This window comes from Sceloporus undulatus, chromosome 3 (assembly GCF_019175285.1).
Source record: "Sceloporus undulatus isolate JIND9_A2432 ecotype Alabama chromosome 3, SceUnd_v1.1, whole genome shotgun sequence".
Lineage (NCBI taxonomy): Eukaryota > Metazoa > Chordata > Lepidosauria > Squamata > Phrynosomatidae > Sceloporus > Sceloporus undulatus.
Window position 1 is genome coordinate 252,879,862 of NC_056524.1, and position 27,353 is coordinate 252,907,214.

The window sequence follows — 27,353 nt, forward strand, 5'->3', positions numbered from 1 at the left end:
CCCAGCCCCCATCCTGGGGGTAGTAGCCCCGCCCCCAGCACGCGACCTTAAAAAGGTTCGCCATCACTGTCATATACAGTGGTCCCTAGATATCTGGTGTGGTTTGATTCCATACCCCCTCTCCCCATGGATACCAAAATCTGTGGATGCTCAACTACCATTATATACAATGACATAGTAAAACACTATCCCTCATATAAAATGGCAAAATCCAGGTTTGGTTTTTGGATCTTTTCCATGTGAATCTTTTTCAAGCCATGGATGATTGAATTGGTGGGTGCAGAATCTGTGGATACTGCACAACAATGGTGGAAGAATACAGTGATGATAAGCCCAATGACTACGGAGACATATTAAAGAACAAATCTGGTCAGTGAGAAGCGATATTGTAAGTGAGATTTTAAGTTGTAGAAAATAGTCTTGAATCCAATTAGCAAAACTGATGAATTTAGAAATGAACAACCACACATGGAGTGAGAGCTATTTTTCCATTCTGTACCCTCTGGGCTTCACTGGTGCATTTCAGCATACCCAAAGTAATGTTGCATGATTTCTGTCTGCTATTTTTGCCAGGTTTTAATTGATTTTTTCATTTCTATCTTTCTGAGGGGTTTGTGGGATTTTGGCATGTTAGGGATGGAAAACTGTTCTTATTTGGGCACATTTTCACTGGTTTGAGGGCACAAAAGCACTCCAACATTGGTCCATTCAAAACATATGTTGTAGGAACCTCCTGGGGCCTGAAGGAGCTGCAGATAATGGTCCCAAGGCTGAATTTTGTCCATATCTGTGAAATATACAGATTTTAAAATACATACTACTCTGTAAATGGGTTGGATGTGCAAAAAACAAACAACAAAACAACAACAAAAAACAGTTTACAAAGAGGCTGTGTTCTGTCCTGTGTGCCCCCTATATTGGTATGATACATTGACTATTTCATGAAGCCCAGTGTGACCAGGTCTGGAGAAAAAATTAAGTGTTATTAACAGGCAAACCAGTCTGAAAAGAAGTGACTACAATTAATACCAAAACTTTAAATAGAACAAAATATATAATGCCATAAAGAAAAATACATCCAAATGATTAACAGTGGTGGACAGCAACAAATTATAAGAAATACAGTGGGCATTTATAGTTTGTTGAGGTATCAGAGCACTCTAAGAGAGAACGCTAGATATCTCACAAAACTACAAATCCCAGAATTCCATAGCATTGAGACATGGCAGTTAAAACAGTGTCAGACTGCATTAATTCTGTATAGAATATAGATACAGCCATAATCAGGGAGTAGGCACTGTATTTTCACCTTCAGCATCTCTAAAATATGTGTCTACAAACAAATTAATATAATCTATTAGATGAAATTTGAATTTAAGAAATGCAGTGTCTTTCTTCCCATAGATGTGATGAGATGCATATCTGCCCAGATTTCTGTTCTTAGCAGCTGGGAATCTTGATATTAAATATGAGGCACGGCAGCACTGCTTTTATATTCCAGGACTCAGTTGAGCCCCAATGATGGCATTTAAATTCCAATAAAAATGTAAGCATACATTTAGACTTAATGTGGCAGGCACATTTATTTTTATACTCTTTTTTTTTAAATGATGGATGGTAACTGAGAAAACAATGAATAATTCCAAAACTGAGCCAACTCGAAAAAATAATAATCATGAATTTCTTCCAGAAAAATTGTTTGAAGTAAAATTATATGTCATGCAAATTAAAGGGAATGCTTTATTTTTGCTGCTTTCGGTGTTTGGTTTCTAACATTCTGTAAGTATTTCAATTGTCAAAATATAAATGCAACTGTTTATGCCTAGCAAACAATCATGGTTATTTAGAACTGGGAAAACAATCATCTGAAAGATGCTGAAGAAATCACAAAATTGTTGTGACCTGGAATGGAAAATTAATTTATCCTGGGTTGGATTTAAATTTAGCCAAGGGGTGGAATCTTGTTGGGACATTACACCAGTATACAATTCAGGATACACTGGCAGCTGTACTTTATACATGTTTGTATAAGGAGATATCCACTACTCCCTTACATAAGCAGTTCCTCATTTGTATGTGATGCAAAGGACTAAAGGCCATTCTGATGTGTAGCCCTTTTCCTGGAGCAGTCAACAGAATGGCCACTGGGCTCTTGCTGCTGTGTAGGTACCCCTCTGCAAGTTTTGAATAGGATCTGAGTGCAGACAGCAGGGAGAACCCTGATGACTGGACTGTCAGCTCCCACAACAGGCTGAACACCCATGGGCAGTCTGCACTGCACTGTTCTTTTTTTTTTTTTGCCAGGACAGACCCACCAAAATGGAGCATTTGCAGTTACAAAGTGTGCCACACCATTACTTTTGTTCTGTTCTGCTGCAAACATGTGTACAAGCACACAAGTTCACCGACACCAGCCATCAAACACCACTTTCATCCACCTACCTGCCAGCCCATTAAATGCCATGTGCAACTGGTCATGTGACTGGCTACTTGCTAGCAAAAGCAATCTACCACCTGTATGGCACATCAGTGCACACAGTGACACATTGGCACAGACCCCTTATACATGTCCCTCCCCCCCCTTCCCTCAAGGCCCAGTTTGTTAATGTTGTGATTAAATCTATTGTATTGTTGGCAACATCCTCAGTTGGTCATCATTTCACTTTATGGGGTGTGTGATGGGTCAACTGTACAGCTGACCACTTGTACTCATGTGTGATCAATTCATGGGCATGTGACAAGAAATGTTAGGGACAGCAGTAGCATCAGCAGTTCACCAGCTTCTTTCCTCATCTTTGCAAACCGGTGCAATAGGTCACAATTTTCAAATTGATCTGAAGCAAACTGGGGATTATTTTGCTCTGTTGTTTAGCCCTGGAGCATGGCTTCATCCTGAATTCCTCCTATGTTGACCACATGCATCATTTATACAGGTAGATTTCAAAACAAGGTGAAACAGTGTCTCGTTTCTGCAGATAACCCCTCAGTCATGTTTCTAACCCATTGGTACCTACATAAGGATCTGGATGGTTATTCATAGAATCATAGTATCATAGAGTTGGAAGAGACCACAAGGACCATCCAGTTCAACCCCCTGCCATGCAGGAACTCTCAATCAAAGCATCCCCAACAGATGGCTGCTTTCAAAACGCTGCAGCCAGATTGGTCACTGGAACTTCCAGGTCAGACCACATAACACCGGTATTAAGATCTCTTCACTGGCTGCCTATTAGCTTCTGGGCTCAATACAAAGTGTTGGTTATTACCTATAAAGCCCTACATGGCTTGGGCCCAAGTTACTTGAGGGAGCACCTTTCCCCACACAATCCGCCCTGCACTCTCAGAGCAACAGGGAAATATTTGTTAGAGTGCCCTAGGGTGAGACTGACAACAACTCACCGAAGGACATGTACATCAACAGCTCCGGCCCTCTGGAATAAACTTCCAGACGAAATTCGTCTCTGTTCCACCTTGGATGCCTTTAAGAAGGCCTTGAAGACTCATTTATTTTGGTTGGCATACCCTCCGGACCCCTAGTAGAATGCTATCCCCTGATGGAAAGTTCATTTTAGGATTTGACGGATAGATTCTCTGATAGATTTTATCCTGCTGTCTGTATGTAGATTTAAAATTTTTTATTGAATTGAATGCTTATTTTTGATTGTTGTGTTGTGCTGTTGTATACTTTTGCATGTTTTTTAAGGAACAGTAAACCGCTTTGATCTGCTGGAAAAGTGGTATAAAAATAAAGTTTTTACTATTTATATTATATGGCCATACAGCCTGTGTTTAAAGATCTTCAAAGAAGGAGACCCCACCTCTCTCTAAGGGAGTGTGTTCCACTGTTGAACAGTTCTTACTGTCAAGAAGTTCTTTCTAATGCTGAGGTGGAAGCTCTTTTCCTGTAGTCCCGTTCTGGGTCCTATTCTTTGAAGCAGCAGAAAACAAGCCTGCTATATCCTCAGTATGGCACCTCTTCAAATATTTAAACAAGGCTATTATATCACCTCTTAATCTTTTCTTCTCCAGGCTAAACATACCTAGCTCTCTGTCTCTCCTCATAGGGCATGCTTTCCAGATCCTTCACTATTCTGGTTGCCCTTCTCTGGACATGTTCCAGCTTATCAACATATTTTTTGAACTGTGGTGCTCAGAACTGGACACAGTATTCCAGGTGTGGCCTGACCAAAGCAGAATAGATGGGCCCTATTACTTCCCTTGATCTATACATTATACTTCTATTGATGCAGCCTAGAATCGCATTGGCCTTTTTAGCTGCCATATCCCTCTGTTGGCTCATGTTCAACTTGTGGTCTACTAGGACTCCTAGACCCTTTTCACATGTAGTCTTGTTAAGCCAATGTCCCCCAACCTATATCTATGTATTTCAGTTTTCTGCCCTAAGTGCAGTATCTTACATTTCTCCGTGTTGAAATTCATTTTGTTAGCTTTGGCCCAGCTTTCTAATCTATTCAGGTCATTTTGAATTTTGATCCTCTTCTCTAGAGTATTAGCTACTCCTCCTTTGTAAACTTTTTCTCTGTAAATTTGATAAGCATGCCCCCTATTCTTTCATCCAAGTCATTGATAAAAATGAATAGCACTGGGCTCAGGACAGAATGGTCATATGAAAAAAATAACTTTCATTGCCCCTTTGTCTCCTCACTCCTGTCCAGGAAACTTCTTCTTGGCCTGTTTTGCTATGCAATATTTCTCTCAAGTTCCTGACTCCATCTTTCCAACTCCATTTCTCATTCTTATGCAGCACATAACTCTTCTTTTCAGAAGATATGGGACTGTCTCTTTCCCACATTCCTCCCTTCTCTTACATCCTAAATATAGCCTCCCTTTGTCTTGTAAGGACTGAAACAGACTAGCAGTAAGTACTGGCTTGAGGGGGGCATGGTATTTAAATGATGCACACCCTGATGCTGACCCCAAGCCAGCATCACACCACCCAACCAGCCACATGGCTGATGAGACACCGCAAAAAGGGCAGCTTTTTTCCACCCCCAAAAGGAGCAGCATTTTGCTGTTTCTTTTTGGGTCAGAAAAATACCAGATTGGGGTTGTGGCATGCAGTAGCCATGGCCCAATCCAGTACTCAAAGCAGTGACATCAAACTGACCTTTTAGGGATGTCTGTACCAGCTCTCTTCCTATATATGTCATAATAGGAGTATACCCCCATTGACCTCTAGTAATCATTGTCCTTGCTTCATTTTGAATTGGTTCATCAAAGGCTTTTTATTGTAAAAGGCATGGGAAAGCGGTTTACCACTGCCTCCTGTGCATTACTACCAAGGATTAGCCATGGATTCATCCTTTTGTCCCTGAGATAATGCTTGATAAAGTGAGAGGCATTAGGGGAAAAGATGACATTACAGGTGGATTGACTCAAACAAGGAAGCCACAGCCTTGAATTTGCAAGACCTTAGCAGAGCTGTAAATAAGAGAATGACTTGGTGCTCTCTCAGCCTTAGGTGATTCTAAATCAAAGCTGACTTGACAAGAAATAGCAACAATTGTCTTTATCCTGACACTCTACCTTTTTCAGAAACTGTAATGTCTATGGAATATAAATGTTCCATTTTACCATGCATGTGTACCATTTTCAATGTTTTCAACCCATATTGGGACAAAGAAATTGAGGTACCTATTTCATGAAGCATTCATTCATAAAATAGAATTATATACAGTGGTACCTCGGGATACGAAATACCCAGGTTACGAAATTTTCGGGATACGAAAAAATCCCATAGGAAAACATTGTTCCGGGTTACGAATGTTTTTTCGGGTTACGAAAAAACTTTTGGTGCTTTTTTCGGCTTTTTCGCACGGAATCGCGGCTTTTCCCCATTAGCGCCTATGGCAATTCGGCTTACGAAGGCTTTTCGGGTTACGAACGGTGCCACGGAACGAATTAATTTCGTAACCCGAGGCACCACTGTACTTGGAAGGGGCCTCATAGATCATTGAGTCTAATCCCTGCTCAGTACAGGATTTCCAGCTAAACCTCCCCAGCAGGGATCTGTACAACTTCTTGAAGATGTCCAGAGGCGACACTGCCAGCTCTTTAGGGATTTGGTTCCATTCCCAAACCACTTTTACTATCAAGTAGAGTGTAGTCATATCGCCCCTCAATCTTCTCATCAAACTGAGCAAGCTCAGTTCTTTCAAACTTTCATCATGTTTGCTCTCTACACCTCTTTGTTAGTCTTGTTGCCCATCTCTGAACCTGCTCCAACTTCCTTCTTAAAATAAAGTGCCCAGAATTTAACAAAGTACTCCAGATGAGGCTTGACAAGTTATTATTAATTCCCTCAACTTGGAGATTATGCTTTTATTAATTCTGGCAAAAATAGCACTCTCCTCGTTTGCTGCAGCCTCACACTGCTGGGTCATGTTCAAGTTATGATCAATAATAATTCCATGGTCCTTTTGCATGTAGTACTGTTGGAGCCATGTATAAGTGTGCATGTTTTTTGTGTTCTAAATGTAGAGTTTCGTATTTATCTCAGTTGAATGTTACCAATTTCTGCCTAGTTTTCTAGTTTTCTAAAATTCTGTCCCTATCTTCTATTGTATTAGCCAACTCTCCTAGCTGCAAACTTGTGCAGTCATTGATGATAATTGTTTAAGCAGTATTTCCAAGCAATTATGAATCATCTGATGGTGTTCCAATCTATTCCGCATTTAATCAGTTTGCTAACCAGAATATCATGAAGGACCTTATCAAATGCTTTGCTTGAAAACCAGGTAAATGACATCCATAGCATACCCACCATCTACAAAACTAGTAACCTGATTGAAAAAAAGATACTAGATTAGTTTGGCAGCATTTGTCCTTAACAAACCCATGTCAGTTCCTACTGATGACTGCATTCTCATAAAGATACTTGGCAAAGGGGCACAGAGTTATCAACAGCAACCAGAATAAGCCCCTCCCAAAAAGGCATCCAGACTAAAACAGTTGTTACCTTAAATTTTATCATTTATTGATGGCCTCCAAATGTGTCTCAAAATTATTAAATACTGCCTCCTGGCATTAAAAATACACACAAAAATGTATCAAAATTTGTATTCCAAAGAGTATGTACATATTATACACTTTACAGCTATATATGTAAACAGGAATTATTTCCCCCCTACATTTAAGATAAATCCTTTTTTTTTTTTGTGGCTATCAGAAAACCTCAGATCTTCACTTTACAGTCCAATGAAGTGTTAGGAGTAGTTTACTTTTTAAAAAATTATATAGAGAATAATTCAAAACATCTACAAAAGCAAATTATCAGGTTAGTACAAAATGAACTATATTACATTAGATTACTTATGTAAAAAAAAAGAATAAAGTAACATAAACCATACATTGTGAATCTTGTGCTGCTTCAATCTAATTTAATACTAGTGGAATAAAACTTCCTATTAGTATATTTGTGCTGGAAAATTCCCACTGGTATATTTGTGCTTGTAGAAGAGGTGGTACAACAAATTGGGATAAAATGCATAACCGACGGAACATTTTTGCACAGCTGTCTGGACAATAAAAACTGATATAGCACAAGATATCGCTCCTGAACTAATTCTGAAAATGTACTACCAAAGTCAGCCTACCTCACAGGGTTGTTATGAAGATAAAAATGGAGAGTATCATATATGTTGCCTTGCCTTATATAAATATAACAAATTCCCCATTTGTTGGAAAAGTGCATTATGTTCCAAGAGTTCTTGAAGCTCTTGTGGTTTGCCTACTGGGGGACTATACTGATGCTTTTGAGAATTTAAACTCCGTAGGTTTCAAGGAGTTCCCACACTAATTTATTTGACCTCTACAGGTGGACCCTTTGAATGCTGGCCAGGCTAAACTATGGACAGCATGCCAAAGTCAAAAGGAGGATACACATTGGCTGGAATTTTCTATCAGCTACATAACCACTATAGTTAACTAGTAACACAGTATCTCTTGGCCTGTTTCCCCCACCCCCCATACCTATTTTTCAGGCAGCAGCTGCTGTGATCTCCTGCTGATCAGTAAACAACTGACTGACACAGCAGAGATCACTCATGTGAAGGGAAGGGATCAGTCAGCTGCTGCCAGATAAATGTGGATTGGAGGACTTTCAGTCCTTACATAATCCCCTAAAACAGTGATTGTGAATATGAACCAGTCACAAATATATAACTCTGGGTTAATCTGCCTTAGTGAATTCTAACAAATGTATTTCAAATAACCTGCTGGAGCAGAAACACACACAAGAGACAGCTTGTCTACAAGTATAAACTGCATAAACTCAGCAGCAAGTCTAAGGACTCTGCCATGATTACAAAAACTGAGCATCTTTCATGAACTGCAGTGCATCCTCGTATGCTAGTGTCACAAGCCACATCATCCATGTAAATCACAAATATAGGCTTGGCTGACCTCTCTGGACAATCTGAAGAACACAGTTGGAGAACTGATGACATAATGGAACCAAGGAAAGGGATCTACAGCGTGCCTGTGCCATACACAAGCATGCTATATCTGGCTTTTACGCGGAAGATTAAGCCACCATAAAATGAATGGCATGCACACTGCGCTGAACGCTCCCCCATTGAAACTAATGGGGTTTGAGTATACACGATTTTCTCCATTCCGGGGTGGGGGGGGGGGGGGGCGGGAACGGATCCCCACATATGGGGAGGGCCCACTGTACTGCATGACATTAACATAAGCAAGGTCCAACATACTGGACAAGCCACTGACAACACCCACATAGGCTTCTCATCTCAGGGTCAAACCAGATAGGCGAGAAATCAGCAAATGCATCTCTCCCCTTCTAAAAACATGTGGTAAACAATAAAGTCACAAATGAATTCATGTTTGGATTAGGGCTCCCATCCTTGTGAAAGAAGACTTTAACTCACACTCCCCAAATTTGGGAGGACTACAGCTCTCAGAATCCCCCAGCCAGCATGGCCTGTATTTATATTGGCTGGTACATTCTGGGAGTCATAGTCAAAAAGAAGTTGTAATCCATAAAAGCTAATTTTCCAAGCTTGACTAGGATTTAAAACTGATTTCATTCAAAAGCAGCTTAGTAAGGTAGACTATAAAAATCTTCTTGTGCAACAGGAAGTTGAGGGTTACAGGAGGGAGCATGCAGGCTTCCTTTTGATACCTTAGCCATTGGTACAGACTGGAAAGTATTGAGGTTTGTACTGGCCTTCAATGTAATTCACAGTGAACATGAAATATTTCATTTGAGCTTCCCACCTTGCAGCTCATTAATCACAATATTGATTCATAAAACCTAATCCTGTTCTTCTTGAAACTTCCCAGTCATAGGTTCAGAGCATTTAACTCTACTCCTCCCAGCAAAAATACACACAGACATTGTGTGTTTGTTTCACAAGTGATAGCATGTGGCAAAAATCACTAGGCAAGCAAAGTAAGTAATGTTTACTGGGATAACAGACTCCAGTCCTATTGCAGCTTGTCTATCCAAACCCGTGCTCTTATTATCTGTTGCAGGGTGGATCACAATGTGCCAGAATTTGAATCTATTGTTTAACTGGAAATGAAGTGGCCCTCCAGAGGGGGAATGGGAATAAACTCCAGTGCTATGATATCTCAGATCAATGGAAAGACAGGGAAGAGACTCTCTGGTTAGGCACTTTTTCTCAACATTGAAATGTTAAGGAAAACAACACTGATCTACCTGAAATGGCTATTTTAAAAATCACTAAGGCAACATACGTTACTAATATGTTATCTCTGAGCTTGTAAGAAAAGTAGGAACATCCCCCTCCACACACTAAGGACAACTAATTGTTGGTCAAACACCTGGAAACTTGTCTAGAAATCTTTAGCTATCTGAAATGGCATAAAGGCGGGTTACAGACCGCCCATTTGGGGCAGCCTGCACCCGCCCCTTTCCCCGCTGTATTGGGGCCTCAGCTGCCAGACTGGCAGCCTCCAAGGCCCTAATCCGCCGCTTTGCAGGCTGCGGGGAAGCGGCAAAAGGCCGCTTCTCCGCCGCCTGGAAAGGGGTGACCTTGGGGCTTCAAGCCCCAAGGACACCCTGCGGTGGCGGGGAGGAGGAGAAAGGGGCCGCTTGGCCCTTTCTCCCTTGCGTCGCTGGGCGCAGCCATCTGAAGCAGGAAGGAGCTCCGAAACGGAGCTCCTTCCGGGGTCGCACAAAGGGCACCATAGGCGCCCTGGCGCAGCCCCAATACGTCACGACCGCGCCGCCTCATTTGGACGTATTGGAACGGCCATCATTTTGTGCGCGCAGAGCGCGTACTAGGGTTAGGGGGTGCGGAAGCACCACCCCTTCCTAACCCTAGTACGCGCTCCGCGCACACTATATGGCCCGTTTGTAACGGGCCAAAGTAACTTTTAAGTCTGACACTCCGTTATGCACATTACCAAGCCTTGTGATAAAACTACACATTGCTGTGATGTGTGTATATGCAAATGTTTCCAATATTACTGATGCATAGATAGGACTAATTGTTTGGCTATAGAGCATGGAAATGTTAGGGTTAGTACTAACATTAGTATTAAATTACTAAAAATATTTAATTTAACACTAAAATATTAAGAATATTTTTATAAAAATTAATTTCTCACTTAATAAAAAAATCATTTACAATCTTTAAAAAAGTGACAAATGGTGAAAGTAATGAGAAACATCAGATGTTGCACAAAAACAATGCCATTGGAGTTTAGCAATTAAAATTATGAAGTTTAAAAACCTCCCCCAAATTTTAATTAATTAGAGGTAACTAATTAACGTTATTTTCCAAGCTGTGTTTTGATAAATCCTAGATAAATCCCAGGAGGGAATGCAACAAACAGGTGTGCCTGAATGTAAAGGTTTCTAAAACACTGCTGTTTCTGACATGGTAACTGAGGAGCAACATCAACCACCAAGAGTTTTTATCTGGTCACTTCAGACAAAATGCAGGCCACATTCATGCCAATAAAAATGATTATGGGATAAGGCACCAGAGTGGGCAGGTTCACAGAACTGAATGCATATCAAGTTATTTCACTGAGACACAGGTGCAAGGCATCGCAGCCAACCCTTCCTCAAAACACCAGGCTCAGGCACTTGTTTTGTTGCTGTTTTGCAAACAATGGCATCTCAGGCTAAAAGGCTGCTCTCTATTGGGGCAATGCTGAAATTGAAACTCAATGCCAAAGCTGAAACTTTTAAAAAAGAGACATTATAAAAAATAATAATAAAGGGGAAGGAAAGTGGATAAATAAAGTGGAAGAAAACATCACATCTTGTATTCTATTGTTTGTTTGTTTTTGTCACATATAATCGTGTATAAAAGGAACTCTAGCCTAAAATATTGTATTCATAAAAATGCAGCAAAAAATCTAACAGAACAAAAAATACATATATATTCCTTTCTTTAAAAAGGTTAATTCTGTCCTCCTCTAGCATCTGCATAGTCTATTTCAAAGCAGTGCCAAACAGCTTGGGAGTTACATTTCTCCCCGTCTATGGGCTTTTGCTGCCACAGCACCACCTTCCTCCTCTTCCTCCTCCTCTTCCTGCTCCTCATAGTTTTCATCATGACCTTCTTTCTGATGGGTTTCATCTGGAATTTCCTGATCAGCACCTTCACTCATTTTCTCTTCAGCCTGAAAAATAGGGGGAGGGGGGGGGGGAGAATGAGGTGAGAGCGCAAACAGAAACAAAAATAACAAAGCAGAAAATGATTCCTCTTTTGGGGTGGGGAACAACTGCACTGAACATTTTGCGATTAAAATTCTACACTGGATTTCAACAGCATCTGTTAAAAAATATTTTTAAAAGCCTATACACATTACATAGTTGGAGGTATTGGGACAGAATAAAAAAACTCAAGATTGTTGTGCTGCTGCAGGTGTTGAAATTCTCCGATAATTGAAGGCTTGCAGCTCAAGGAGCACCCAGGCATTGTCCTCCATGTGTTACTTTCTGCCGAAGCCAAAGCATAGAATTGTGACTAAACAGCTGAATAGACATACTGTGCCTACAGACAGATCTTTGAAGCTCTCTTCAGAGCCGCCAGAATATATTTTCTTTAAAAAAAAAACCTGGAATCAGACTTGAGATGTTGGATAGTTAAGTCATAAATGAGGGCCAACTGATCATGTTTTATCTGACCAAGGTCAAACGTGCCAAATGCTAAAGTAAATCAACAATGTCTCTCAAATGCAACTACAGGTCTTCACTAGCTCATAGGTCCATCTGATAGCAAATGTAAAATTGGTGCTGTTTGCTTCTCAGCCTTGGAGCAGTCAGGGCTCTTGATCTCAGTCCAAATTATGGGCACTCCACTGGAGAGATGACCTGCCCTCTCACCTTTGGATTATGCCTAGCTTCCTTCACTGCTACAGTAGGTAATTTATGCCCTCATCCCACCCCAGATAATGCTGGAGGGCAACTCTCGCTGGCCTGGTATAGCATTGCCAATGGTCCAAAATATGGAGGGCCACAGTTTTCTTAGTCTTATCTTAGTGTTTATTTGAGGTGCAAAGTATCTCTACCTTGGAACAACCATCTAGGAAATAAATCAACACATACATATCACCATGCCAAAGGTTGCAAGTGTCACAACTCAAGACCACCACCAAGACCAATGAATTTATTGTGGGGAAGAAGAAAAAAAAACATCAGTGTGATCTTGTTTTGATGTAGTTTCTCCCTGATTTCCCTTTCCTTGTTTGGAATACTGTCCTGTAGCTACTTTCCCCTCTCACAGTCTAAATAGCAGAAGCAAGAGAGAATAACAGGAGTGAATTCCCTCCAAGTGAGAAGCATGTGATCATGGATTGCTCATTCTACTCTTTGCTACTCTTATAGACCCTGCTGGTTGCCTGAGATACCCTCTGTAGCCAATCTCTGAGAACTGACTACAGGTCATTCCACCCCCAGCAGTTAAGTGGTGGCTGTAGCAGCAAAAGAATGGCCAGCAAGCATCTACAGAATATATACAGTAATCGTTGGTGTTACAGTTACATGCAAAGAGCTTGAAGCACAGCTGCAGTGCCATGAGCCTCTTTTTAATGAGGGACATCTGTGTTGGACTGACATTGCTACAAATCTGACATTACTTCAATTCTTTATGATTGTTATTGTTGAAATACAATAATTCTTTAGAGATGCTGGATTGCTTTTGACAGTAATTGGTCAAGTTACTTTTTTCTGTTGTCACGAGTCATATTCCAATCCTATCTGAAGTTAATTTGCAGGAGCTTCTACGCTAGCTCAAAAGCAGCTGAAGTTAATGTTTGCAACTGCCCCCAAATAGAAGACAGATTAATCAAATGCTAGATAAATAGTAATAAAGATCTGTCAGCTGGAAAGGCATTAAAGTTGTTGGCAACCAGGAACAGTTTCTGGGGATATGAATAATGGAATCAGTACACCAAAACTTTATTTAATCCATTTCTACCTTCAGGACAACACATCAATTCAATGGGACTTTAACAAGAATTCTCCCACTGCATCCCCCATAACTAAACCTCTGCCAGGATTTGTACTGGCTTCCTACAACATAATTTTGAATTACCTCTTGGATTCTGTTAATACAGGAGTATTCCATTATTTATTTGCTGAACTTTTATCTCTCCTTTTTGTTAACCTGATGTGGCAGTCATCTGTGCAATCACTAACCAGATCAAAAGGTGCTTAACATCAAAGGCAAAACAGCATCACGTGTCCTCACACCATTCCGTGTCTTTGTTTTGTGTTCTTACTAATGTCTGAGTTGCAACAGTACCTTCAAGGATGGCAGTTAAGAGGCCCAAGATTCACAGAATTTAGGAACAAGTCCCATCTGCTAAAACAAAATTTCCTTGGATACCTGAGCCTTCCATGCCCACCCGTGTTATTTAGTATTCCATCTAAACAATGCCTACATTTTCATCATTTTCACCATATGGCTCTTCACCATTGTGTTCCAACTCCCTTTTCTTCTCTTCTGTCAGATCTCCTTGGGCCTGTAAGAAACATACACATACAATTTTTGGGAGAGTAACAACCAGCATGGTGTAATGGTTTGAGTACTGAATAATGGCTCTGCAGACCAGGGTTCAAATTCCTGTTCAGCCACAGAACCCATTGTGTAACCTTGGACAAATCACACTTTCTTTGACTCATATGAAGGCAAAGATAAACACTGTCTGAACAAATCCTGCCAAAAGGTTTTGCCTTAGGGTTGCCATAAGACAGAAATTACTCGAAAGGAACACAACAAACACCCACTAAAAGCCACTTGTGCTTTATTGCTGTTTTTAGAAATATTCCTTCATAATACCAAAATACAGGAGACATTTAATTTTTTAAACAAATATTAAGATTCTTTGGGAAGGAAAGGAATTTTCTCTTCTTGGCCAGCATTTTGTTGGTAACATGCTGGTTGTATGCACTCTTGCCCTAGCAGCTGTATTTTTCCCCAGTCATTGCACAATAGATGTATTCAGTTTATTGGCTGTGAAAGAATTCCACACGTGTTTCACAAGCAGCAGCCATCATGGATCAAAAAGCAGCATCCTAATCCATAATTTCCTTGACTATCTCTTTGCTATTGTACAAAAGAAGAGTGCTGCGTGTAATCTGGGATATGCAGTTGGATAGCAATGCTAAAATCTACTATAAGAACAGTGCAGTCCAACCACAGCATAGTTCTGCAGGTAGTAATTTATGATGCAGCCCCTTATCATGGAATATGGCTTTGACTATTCCTTAGCTCTACAGGATGCTGGCAGCTGTACCTGTGTTATTCCTTGACCTCTATTCCCTATCTTCTGGAACATTTTTCTCTTTTAAGAGCCACATACCTGTGAGGGATGGGTTGACAAGTAATTGGGCCAGAATCAAAATTGAGTAAAACACCCTCTTTGCCACCCCCTTTTCTTCTAGCAATCCAGGGGTCTGCTAGTAGAGAAAGAGACATGTTACTGTTGCTGGAGGTCTCAATTGCTTGCTTGCAGGGGAATTCTGGTATTATGTTGAGGACCACACACAGCCTTCATTTAGTGGTTGTGTTATGTACAGGTTGAGTTCCAATCATAGTTATAACTTCCTGCCCTTTCACCAAATAACTTAGGGTGGAAATGTTGTCCACTCTTCCCTCATTTTATCCTCATAAAAAACCTGAGAAGCAGATTAGAATTTGAAGGGGGGGGGAGTAAAAAAATGACCATAAGGCTTAAATGAGGTACAGGCATGGTGAAATTTCTTTAGACAGAGGAAACAATGTAAGTTCCTAGTGGTTTCAAGAACACTGGAATCAGATACAAAGAAGAAGTGTAACATTCATAGTCTGAAAATAGTGCTCACTCCTTATTGGTGAGTTTGTATGTATGTCTAGCCTTTTGTTGCTCAATGCATGCTTTTGTAAGAATTCTATACAGAGCTACCAAGTTAAAGTCCATCCAGCACTGTGTTGTTAAATAGAGTTCAAACTATTATTAGATTCCATTCATGAACCTTAAAGGGTTAAAAAAACCCTTCAGATGAAATATGGGTTATTACCTCTTCCTCTCCCTCTTCCTGGTACTGCTCATCAACATTGTCTTCTTGCTGATCAGGATTACCCACCATCTGCAAACAAAACAAACACATTTCACAAGCAATACTTCTACAGTCAATGTAAAATATTTACAGTTGTCCCTTCTTATCTGTGGGAGATTAGTTCCAGACCCCCCTCCCCCCTGGTGGATAACAAAAACCATGGGACCTCAAGTCCTATTCTTTCCTATGGCCATGCAGCCATGTGTACATGCATCCATTTAAAACAATGGGGGTTGCTGCCCTTGGAAGCTCAAGTCCACAGAGGGCAAGCTGACGGTTAAAAAAAAAAGCCCACTGTATTCTTTTAAAATAAATTCTGCAACCAGACATAACAAACTTCTGTATGGCAATGCCTCAGGTTTCAAGATCCATTATTATTCTGTGGCCTATTATAGGTACACCATAACATTTAGCTGTGGTTAAAAAATTGGAAACAGATTAAAATCACACCCCAATAAAATCTAACATGCATATGATATCATATATGATCAGTATTGTCAATAAGGTCAATTGTATGCTCATTATTTTCACGTATTTCAGGAGAAAGCAAGACACATCAGTGGTCAACAATAATTTACAATGAACCAATTACTAGACAGAAAGTTACAAATGCTGTGATGAAATTATGTAAAAGGAGTGCAAGTAACAATGAAAGAGATTATAAAGCTAATAATTATCTAGCACTGCCTCTTCTTTATCAGATGGGGAAAATCCTGTATATGAATATAACTTTGTGAAGAATGGGTGGTATTACCACTAATTTAGAATAAGATATAAAATGAAATTCGCCCTCACACTATATCCCTTTTCATCTAACTGTAAAGGTGGGGTAGTCTTTAGAAATACAATGACTTATTCAATATTTATTGGTTACATTTTTTTATTGCTCTCTTAATCTATATGTTTATAATGAATCTGCCTTGGTGACAGGATCAAAATTACATTGAAAGTTTAGACATTATAGTTTTTTAAATGCCTTAGGAGAAGCACTATGTGTTTTGTGTAAGGTAAATGAGATTTGAAGCTAAATCCAATAGGACATTCTAGCCAGAATACACCCAAAGAATCAATTGCTATATTCTACACTTATTTAAGTCCCATTGATTCAAGACGTTCTACTGTAGTGAGGACTAGCAATTACACTGAGCCTCTCATGTTATTTTGTGCAATATTTTTTTAAAAAAATAAAGCATAGGATTTCAGGACAGTTCTCTTCCCTTTCCTTTCCTAACATGATCTTTTCTCTTCACCTCACATACATATGGTAGCTATGAGGAAGGAAGTAAATCTTAAATTTTTGTTTCATATACAACAACAAATAGTTTGAGAGGTCATAAAGCTGTCAAACAGTTTTTTTATATTTTATATTTCAGGTCTTTTTTTCTGGAAAAAAATTGTTGCACAAAAAAAGAGGCAAAGGGAGATGATGGGGAAGGGGGGGGGGAGAGAAACTGCCAGGATTTTACACAGAAGGCAGTATGCTCTGCAGGAAATACACTACTTTCATGGTTTTTTTTCTTTTTTGTCCAAATGTATTTATTGCAAGATGTCCCAAGAAGCAAAAAGTTCTCATGGGACAGGGGCTTTAATCTTTTAATCAGTGAGGAATCTTATGAAGAGACACCCTTTCTTGCTGAGGAAAGGGGAAAGGAACATTTACATTGCATCATTGCCAAAAGTATCTATATAAATAAAAATGTAAATGTTCATTTGTTCAAAATCTTAAATCTCCGAAAGTTCTTCACTGATTGCTTTGAAATGTTGCCACAGCATTCCACTGAAATACATGCATGTTTTTATATACGTACTATATTTTATATACCTACTATTATATATATGTCACACCTGTGACAGGTAAAAATATATTTTTTTAAAAAACAGCACCATCTGTTGGATTTAAGGGCCAACACCTATTTGCGGTTTAGATCTAGACACATATTGCTTCTCACATGGACAATTATATATTGCGTGTTCTAGAGTCAGCAAACCAGACAATCCCTATATGTACACAGACAATGGAACAACAAAAAGTATTGTATACCCACAAGCATTGTGAAATAAAATATTTCAGAAATGTGTGCTTTCTCTTTTCTTTCTTTTCCGTTTTACCAGACTGAGCCAAAGCAACGCATGGCCGGGTACAGGTAGTACTAAATAAAAATATTTACTTAACGGTTTCTAAAAACCCAGTGCATGCAGTCTTTGAATCACCCTACCTCTACTAATGTTGTATGTGCATTGGCAGATGAATGAAACACAGCAGATAAAGAAAAAATGTGTGTACAACTGCACCACGATTCTTTTTCTGTGCTGCATTTTAGGTCTTGCATTATATTCTTAAACTAAATGTGCAGAGGATGTGAACAGACAGAAAATATATTCAGCTCATGAAGAACAGACTATGTGGAAGCCCTATGCATTCTGTATTGAGTTGTATTGTAGAATACAAATATACTAAGTGGCTGTGCAGACAGATGGTGGGACACTGCCCCTTTTCGCCCCAGATTGGGGCCTCAGCACCCACATGCTGAAGCCTCCGCAGGAAGCAAAAAGAAGCTGTGAAAAGCAGGGGGTTTTTTGCTACCTGGAAGGGGCATCATAGATGCGGCAGCACACCATGATGCCTCTTCCACGCTGTGCTGTTTGGGCGCTGCAGCAGCCACAATGGTGCCCTGCTGGTGGCAGTAGGGCTTGGAATATGTAGACACTCAGCCCTCACCCCACGCACAGGCCGGCACAAAGTGCCAGTCTGTATAGCCCCTAACTGTGGCAAACCACAGATGCACTAACTTTAGGATCAATTTTAAAAATTATCCACATTAAATTGGAAGGAAAGGGAATAGCATGTGGGGCAAAGAAAATAAAGCAAAGGGAAAGCCACCCTTTTTCTAGCAACAGCCTATGTTTGGATCTAAATGGCCTTGCAAATGTAAACCACTAAAGGTAATATTCTGTGAAACTTCAATTTTTAACGGTTCTCTCACATGTACAAGACATAACTTGAAGTTGCAGTCATCTTTTGACTCAAAGACATCATTTTCTATTATACTCACCACTAAATGCTCATCCATTTCAGGGTTCTCCTGTTTCTGGTTATTTGGTTTTAGCTGCTTATTCTCATCAGGTAGATTCTCCTCTCTCTCCTGCTCTGCTTCTTCAAACTCATCTTCTCCCTGATTGTTGGGATCATCAGCCGGGTTGACATCATCTCCAGCTGTCTTCTAAATTACAAATGAATAAATAACAAAGACCATAGCCAACATCATGATAGCCCATCATAAAATAACAGAACTGGCAAGCAGAAAAGGAGTTCTTTAGTTTCTTCTGAGGACCTCCTTAGAGCTGGCTCTTTGTCATGCATGTGAAGATAGGTAATAATGAACAGGTGGGAAACATGTGGTCCTTCAAATGTTGTCAAGACTACAGCTGCTATTAGACTGACCTAACATAACTAATGGTGAGGGATATTGGGAACTGCAGCCTAGCAGAATCTGGAAGGCATGGATTTCTAATAATGGGAACATACTGGCCTCTCCAGATGCCACAACTAAAAAAGGTTGTATTTTGCACTCAGTTGCTTCAAATAAGACCTCAAATGTTGAAAGACAGTGATCTCCCAAGGCCACCAGTTAACTTGAAAGTATGCATACTCAGTGGAAAACTACATTCAACTGCTGCACAAAGTGACAGCTAGGATGCTGATATAATGCGAAACCACACACAAATTTCAGTGGTGATGAATAATTTCACTGGTCACCTATTAGTTACCAAGTTATGTGCAAGATCTTGTTACTGACATATAAAGCCCTGACACATTAGGACAAGGCTACTTGACTGATCACTTTTCTGACATAGACCTGTAGGATTGCTAAAGTCATTAGAGGAGGCATTGGCGGGATACAAACCGCCATATAGTACGTATAGGATACGTACAAGATAGCGGCGCCCCTTCTACATGGGCGCCGCCATCTTTACGTACTGGACGCATAGCGTCCAGACGTGTTGCGGCGCCTATGACGTCGCGAGTCCGCGCCAGGCGCCTCGCGACGTCATAGAGGCGCCGCAAGAAGAAGCTCCGAAATGGAGCTTCTTTTTTGCTCCGCGCGGGAGTCGCGCGGTTTGGCTGCTGCGGCTCCCGCGCGGAGCAAATGGCGGCAGCGGGGGAGCGCCGCAAAGCGGCGATTTGTACCCCGCCATTGCCAGTTGTCTGCAGCCTGCCAGCTTCTCCATGATGCTCCTCTGATTTTAGAATGCCTTCCCTCCAGGTATTTGAAAACAGATTCCCACCAAATATCAATGAGGCCCTAATTATGCTGTGCTTTGAGTATCTTCACAGACCCAATTTTTCACCCCCAGATTTCCTGACTGATTATGGTGCCCAGTTTGAGAAAAGTGCCTGAGTCTCTGATTTTAAATGTTTGAAATAATTAATGTTTCTACTGTGTATTATTTATTGCTTTGTATTTGAATGTGCTTTGAATGGCTTTTATCTGTTTTGTACTTCACTTCAAGATATCATTTTTAGACATGATAAATGGTAAAAAACTTTTCACAACTCCCAAGATGTTCTGTGAGGACTGGTTTGGAATCCTAGTTGAGTGAATTGGTCCCAATAAGAACAGCTATAGAAGGCATTTTGAGAAAATCAAAGTAGTTCCAGGAAAATGTCAGGGTCTGACTCCAAGCCTGACTAGATCTGTTTTCCTCTACTGCAATGAAAAGCACCTTCAGTATGGTGCCTGATACAGGGCAGGCAACATGGGAAATGCCAAGTGCTTTAAACTACAACTCCTATATGTCGCTGCCAGCATGGAGAATAGGTAACGATTATGACAACTGTAGTCCAAACTGTCTCTCTCCCACCTTGATTCATAGGAGAGATGAGTAAGAAATAAAGATCATCATCCACATCATCATCATGAGCCCTGGTGGCACAGTGGTTAAATCATGATACTACAGTCACAAGGTTGTGAGTTCGATCCCAGGACTCCAAGGTTGGCTCAGCCTTCCATCCTTTCATATCTTGGTAAAATGAGTACCCAATTTGTTGGAGGCAAGTGGCTTACAGATTGTAAACGGCTTAGAGAGTGCTGAATTCACTGATATATAGAAATGTACATGCTGAATGAATTTATTATGGCACATGGCCTACCAAAATGTACATGTTATTGCTATCGTCATCATCATCATCAACATCATCCGTCCCAGAACTAGAGTGAAGTCCAGTCATGCCTATCATAAAGATGTCAATAGAGCACACTAAGTATCAGCATATGGCAGTATTACCTACCGGTTCTTCATTCTGCTCACTTATTGCTCGATGGTTCAGTTCCTGATCATGTTGTTCATTTGCATTATTTTGGTCTTCTTCCTCTGGTTCATCTAGATGCTGGTTCTGTCGCTCATAGTCTGATCACAAGTAATTTTAATGTATTTGTAAAATACCAGAGAACTTTGGTTATTGGGAGTCTAAAATGTAACAGACAGTAAATACAAATATACAAATCTTCTCTTTATCCATCCCTTCTTATATTTAGAAAGACCACCACAACCACAAGTTGAGAATCACATGAACAGTAACCACAGGGATAGGCTCTCATAAATGGAGACAAGAGTAAAATCTAGGACTTACAAGTAAAACTGAAGATGTAGACACAACAGAATGAATGGATGAATCACACTGGCTGGCTGGCTAATGATCATCACGTCTCTCTGCAGGTTAAGTTCTGCTTAGATGTAGGACCCATCAATTAAAATGCTTTATAATCCTTAAACTTCATTTTAAAACTGAGCTGGGGATATTCTCTGACCCAACAGGAATTTTAATGTATTAATGGCTAGTATCACAACTAAAATATAATGTAAACTTCTTGTATTTCCTGACTTCACTGATTAGGGCCAACCTGTGATAATCAGAGAATGTAACTTCTGTATCAGAACATCGTCATTGGTTGAAAAACATCATGGGACATTTTTTGTCTAAATCCATCACATCAACCAGGACAGAAATGTTTTCCACTATGGTGGAAAACTAGATTTGTTAGACTTTTTTCCTGTTTTGGTCCTGGATGGATTTGGTTTTATTTTCTGCAAAGAAAAAAAAATGTACATGGGAAAGTTACAGGTAACTGTAACTTAGGTGGCAATGTTGCAAAATGTCTAAACCGTAGACCTATTCTGGTGTAGACTCTGTACTTTTGTCATAGAATTTGGAAGAGACCACAAGGGCCATCCAGTCTGATCCCCCCTGCCATGCAGGAAATCACAATCAAAGCATCCCCGACAGATGGCCATCCAGCCTCTGTTTAAAGACCTCCAAAGAGGAAGACTCCCCTACTCTCCAAGGGAGTGTGTGTCACTGTTAAACAGCTCTTACTCTCAGGAAGTTCTTCCTAACAATTAGGTGAAATCTCTTTTCCTGGCGCTTGCATTCACTCTTCTGTGTTCTAGTCTCTGGAGCAGCAGAAAACAAGTTTGTTCCATCCTCAATATGACACCCCTTCAAATACCTATACAGATATTTCCTAAGTCTTTCCTCCTAAGGCATGGTTTCCAGATGCTTCACCATTTTGCCGGCCCTCCTCTGGACACGCTCCTACTTGTTAACATCCTTTGTCATTCATTCATTCATTCATTCACAATTGAAGTTATAGCCTACCTTTCCTGCATCAGGAACCCAATAATTTAAAACAAATTCATATTAAAATGTTCCAACCTGGTCCATGATGACTGCTATATGTTTTCAATTAGACCAAAAACAAAGAAGTTGAAAAGATCACTCACTTTCTTCATCTTCTTCTTGGGCACCTTGTTCTTCTCCTTGCACAATATCCTGATCCAGGTTGTCATAATGGGACTGTTGGCTAAAAAGGTTGCATGAATAAGTTAATTCAGATTCACACAGAGTCACTGTTTTTATATGATAAGGGTAGGCAAACTGTGGCACATAAAACACATGATGCTTCCAAAGAGACATTTTTTGAGCTCCTCATCAGATCACCATCAAGACTCCTTCCCAGCGTCCATACTGTGGCAGAAACCCTATATTGGATAGGAGAGAGCATTATTTGTAAATAAGGCATTATAAATGCCACTTTAGAATGGCTTGCTACCAAGGCATAATATTGTTAAGATGATTATTTCCATTTATCTTTGGCTTTGTCCAAGCATCTGAGAGGAATCACATGATGCTCCCCACAAAGCTAACATATTCACAGTGTGAACTCAAATTGTGTCATGGAAATGGCATAAAAAGTAAATAGTCAGGCAATTATAGATGCTTCTAAATCTGTAATGTTAAACTATTCAGAAGTTCATTTTAAAGACAACCTCAGTCGGTGTTTAAATTGTTCTTCGTCCTGCTCTGCCTGCCTTCGTAGTGTCAGCTCTTTTTCTTGAAGCTGCTGCTGCCTTAGCAACTGCTCCTGAAGTCTCCCCTGATGCAGAGACTCCTGACGTTGTCTGAGGCGACTGGCTTCTTCTGCTCTTTGAGCGGCCAGTTTCTGCTGCTCCAGCTGTTCTTCATAGGCTGATTTGTACTTTGTTACACTTTTTGCAGTTGGAGGTTCCTGATGGAAGACAGAGAGTGTTCCTTAAGTTGAATAAGAACTATGGGGAGGACAGCTGGGATGGTGGGAGAAGAAGTTAACTCGCCTTCCTGAGGATTTTGTGACAATCTATGCTATACATATTTGCTAAAGCCTGGAAATGGAGAAAAGAAGATAACAATGACTGTATATTTGAGCAAACCATACATCTGCTTATGCTCTTTTCTTGTGTTACTGTTTGAAGGATGAGCCAGATGTTTTATCATTTGCATGTGTTCAAAAGGAGAACCTCACTGCTTCCTCTCCTCAAAAAAAGATTCCAATTTGATCATCTGGGGCTCTTATTTTATTCCATTTTGTAAAATTTGAGTATCACCTTTCTCCCCAAACTCAAGAGGGATAATCATAAAATCAAACAAAATCAAGTACTTTTGCAACATAAAACAGATGAAAACATACGAGAAATTTGTAAAGCAATTGAAACAAATGAATAAACGCAATAAAAACAACATTGCCCAGCTACAGGCTTCTTTCCCAATCAAACTTCATTGACAAAGGCTTGCCTGAATACAAAAGAAAGTTTTTGGTCTGCTGGTGGAAGGAAACACGGGGGAGATGAGCCAGCCTAGTCTCCCTTCATAGGACATTGCTCTCTCCATTTGAAGATTGAAATCATGGTACCAGGACTGAGAACTAGGTCAGAAATCATACAGTGTTAGAAGCACCAATCCTCATTTTTTTCCTCCACTTGTTCAGAAATGCAAAGAGGACCAGCCAGGTAAGGCACCCCATATAAAACAATCAGTAAGTAACAGATTGATAGCACAATGGCTCCTTTCCTTCCTATTCTTGGAAAACTTCAAGTGGTGCAGTACTGGATGATGACTTGAGGAAGGCCTGACCTGAAATCCATTCAAGCCTGCATTTACTAGATGATCTTGAGTTGGTCAGTCTTTCTGACTACACAAACTCAGTGGGTTGTCATGAGAAGATTTGCACTGACCTGAGTTTGTCAGAAGAACAGTGAGGGCAAAGTATGCATGTGGAAGGGAACAGAAGAGCAAAGAAGTAAAAGTGGAAGCCACCACATGGTTTTTCCTTCATTCCCTCACTAACAGCATTCCAAAAAGGTAAAGAACTGAAGGGAACACTAAAGGAAAGAGGAAAATGACAAGTGGACACAAAATCAGGCTGGATGACTGATCTTCCATCCTTCCGATCTCTCTCTCTTCTTCCCCCCTCCCCCTGCAACTGTATGTCACTGGTGGTATTTAGGGGGAAATCAGGGGGCTGTAGCCAAGGAAGTCCAAACTTATAGACAAGGTGAAAAAAATCATGTAAAAATCAAGCAGAAGTTAAATCTTTGGCTACAAGAGACTCGTGAGTTCTAATGAAGCTTGAAAAAACAGGATGACTTTGTCAGTTGGATAAACAAAAGCACTGATCTAGGTGGAAACCAAAGAAATAAGTACAGTTTGTTACCCCTGAGACATGACCCAGAAGGCAAAGCCATCTCTCTCAGATTCTATTTACAGCTCAACATAAAACAAGGCCTGAATGCACTGTACTCCAAAGTCCTCAGCTCCTTAGGGCATGCTACTTTTAGAATTATAGAACAGTCAGTCAAAATATTGGGGCACATCCGGATGGAGAGAACAGAGAACGAAGGGAAATGAAAAATAATGTTTTTGCTCCAGTGTAGACAGAACATCTGCATGCTGCATCCTCAGCTTAGGTGTATCAAAGAAGTTCTTTTTAAAAAATAAACTTTTAATTTTAAAGTTATTTCTATCAGGACTTCATGCACTGACAGGTTAAAATATGAGTTCACAGCCTATTTTACCCTCCTTCTGTCAGGACTTACCAGAGGCACATCCCTGATGAAAATGTGGGATTTAAAAATAATTTTTAAAGAGAAAAGACAAGAAGCTCACTTATCTTTTTGAAAAGCACTCTTTAAAAGGCCAAATGTTGCTGCTGCAAGATCTCATGCCTGCTTTAGACTACAATCAAGTCAAAATGTGGGATGAGGAAAAACAAGAAATTGCCCTATAGTGAATCAGTTCATTAGTCTAATATGTTAGTCAATATCAATAGGTTATGCTCTCCTGCACTATATAGCTTCCAACACATGTTCCATCATTGAACAAGAGGAACTCAGCCATGAATGTGAAGAGTTATTGTATCTGATGAAGTAAACTCAAGTTTACAAAAGCTCATGCCACTTTCAGTTAGTCTCAAAGGTGCTACAAGATCCCTTTGTACACAGGTATGTCTTTGTCTCTTATGTAAGCTCTTCAGGCTGCAATCTTAAAATTATTTATTATGTATTGGGTAAGACTTACTCTCTATTTTGGAGACACATTTGGATGCAACAAAAAGTGCACACTGCTCCATCACTTCAACATGGCTTCCCCATCATAAGGACTAGCAAAACTAATAAGGAAGCAAATGTTTCTCATTATGCCTCACCCTGAATTCTTGACTTATCATTTCCTTAACACTGAAAGAGAAACCAACTACAGACCTTCATTTGTCAGAGGAAAAATAAACTCAGAATCTGAACACAAGGCATTTGCTTCCTCAGTATTTTCTGGTTTAGCCACTTTCCATTAAAAGGAGAGCAGGAAATGCACACTAGCTCACTGCTTGTGAATAACTACACCCAAACATAGCTAGGTGATCTTCGTATGCTTAATGCTGCATACTAATATGTTTAGTGCTGCAATTTCACTGAGCCAAGCATAATTTAATTCCAAGTAAACATGCAAGTGTTTTTATTTATGTCAGAACATGGAAATGTTACTTTTTCCAAACTACTGTTTTTTACCTTGGAAATGATTTATAAATGTTTTTCAATTACACACACACACACACACACACAGAGTTATTTTTAGAGCTTAATATTTTTAGAGCTTTCTCTCTATTTCTTCCTACGTGTGACTGTTATATAAGGTGTGTGTGTGTGTGTGTGTGTGTGTGTGTGTGTGTATAGTTAAATCCTGCTTTATTTGGTGAGATTGCATATGTGTTTGTGTCTGTCTATCTCTATATGTAAAGTTATTTTTTTAACTTTAACTCCTAGAATCCCCTAGGTTGAAAGAGACAGTTAAGCAAAATCAATAAAAAGGAAAACAGACTACCTCTGAATGACTGTGTTCCCGCAGAATGTTGGTCTCTTCTTCAGTCTGATCTTTCTCCTTCCAGTTATGTTCCTCAGGAGTTTGGTCTAGATCCTCTGTTAATCGTTCAGGTTGTCCTGCTTGCTCCATTTCCTCCTCCTCAAGTTCCTTTTTGTTCTCCTCTGCAACCTGCTCCACGTGTTGCTCCTCATCCTCTCCAGCTTCTTGCTTCTCCTGGATATTTAACTCCCGCAGTGCGTGACCCTCAATCTCTTTTCTGCCCAGATGAAACAGTCCAGCTCTCTCTTCTCTATCTTCTGAGTGAACTCCTCTGTTGGTTTCTTCTCCTCCTAGTGGCTGATTGTCATTCAGTGTAATCTGCAGCCATAAAGAAGATTCAATCTAGATAGTTTGCTTCAAATACCATGCTGCTTCTTGGATAAAAACTATGACGATGCACTGTACAACATAGGATTTAGCACCTCTAAAATATCATCAGGAGGAATAAGAGTACAAAGTAAATAAAGGGACAAAATAACAGCATTCTTATAAGGTCACCTTTCTGTGAGGTCAGCCTTAAATATGACAAATCATCAATAAGCTAATACAGCTAAGTTAAACAATTAACCTATGGCTAAATAAAAAAGTAACTGTCAGTCCTAAATTCACCTGAGGTTCTACTGCAAAGTATTATTAACAGAAGCAATCACTACTGTAGAATGCTTTAGAATCATAGAATTGTAGAGTTGGAAGAGACTGCAAGGGCCATCCAGTCGATCTATGGCATACAAAAGTTAAATGGAGCCTTTATGCAGGACTGGGGAAACTTTTGCCTGCCAGATATTTTGGGGTTCAGCCACTGGAGGCCCCAGCCATCATGTCAACAGTAAGGGACTAAGAGTTATTGCTAAAAACACATGGAGGCTCAATGTTCCTTGGTTTATAGAACTCAGCTTGAGTTTGAATTTCCTTATGGCTTGTTACTAGTGGAACAAAACACTGATCCTTTAAATAGTCATCTTCTCCATAACACAACCATTTAGTGGTTCCCAGCTTTTGTACTCTCCCCCTCCCAGTCTAAAAAAACAAAAACAAAACAAAAAACCCCAAATGCTTCTA

The 27,353-nt window shown here is 40.0% G+C and overlaps 1 protein-coding gene across 2 annotated transcripts in view; it reads right to left on the reverse strand.

The window, feature by feature from the left end:
• Positions 1-10,257: 10,257 nt before the first annotated feature.
• The window catches only part of GOLIM4 (golgi integral membrane protein 4), a 56,868-nt gene continuing 39,772 nt past the window's right edge, over positions 10,258-27,353 (reverse strand). For both annotated transcript variants that reach the window (XM_042458930.1, XM_042458929.1), the window contains 8 exons: positions 26,256-26,612; positions 22,895-23,133; positions 22,349-22,428; positions 20,856-20,974; positions 18,619-18,786; positions 15,527-15,595; positions 13,909-13,989; positions 10,258-11,643 (listed from right to left, as the gene is read on the reverse strand). In XM_042458930.1, the coding sequence (XP_042314864.1) occupies positions 11,485-11,643; positions 13,909-13,989; positions 15,527-15,595; positions 18,619-18,786; positions 20,856-20,974; positions 22,349-22,428; positions 22,895-23,133; positions 26,256-26,612 (1,272 nt within the window). In that variant the 3' untranslated portion in view covers positions 10,258-11,484. The remainder of the gene's footprint in view (positions 11,644-13,908; positions 13,990-15,526; positions 15,596-18,618; positions 18,787-20,855; positions 20,975-22,348; positions 22,429-22,894; positions 23,134-26,255; positions 26,613-27,353) is intronic.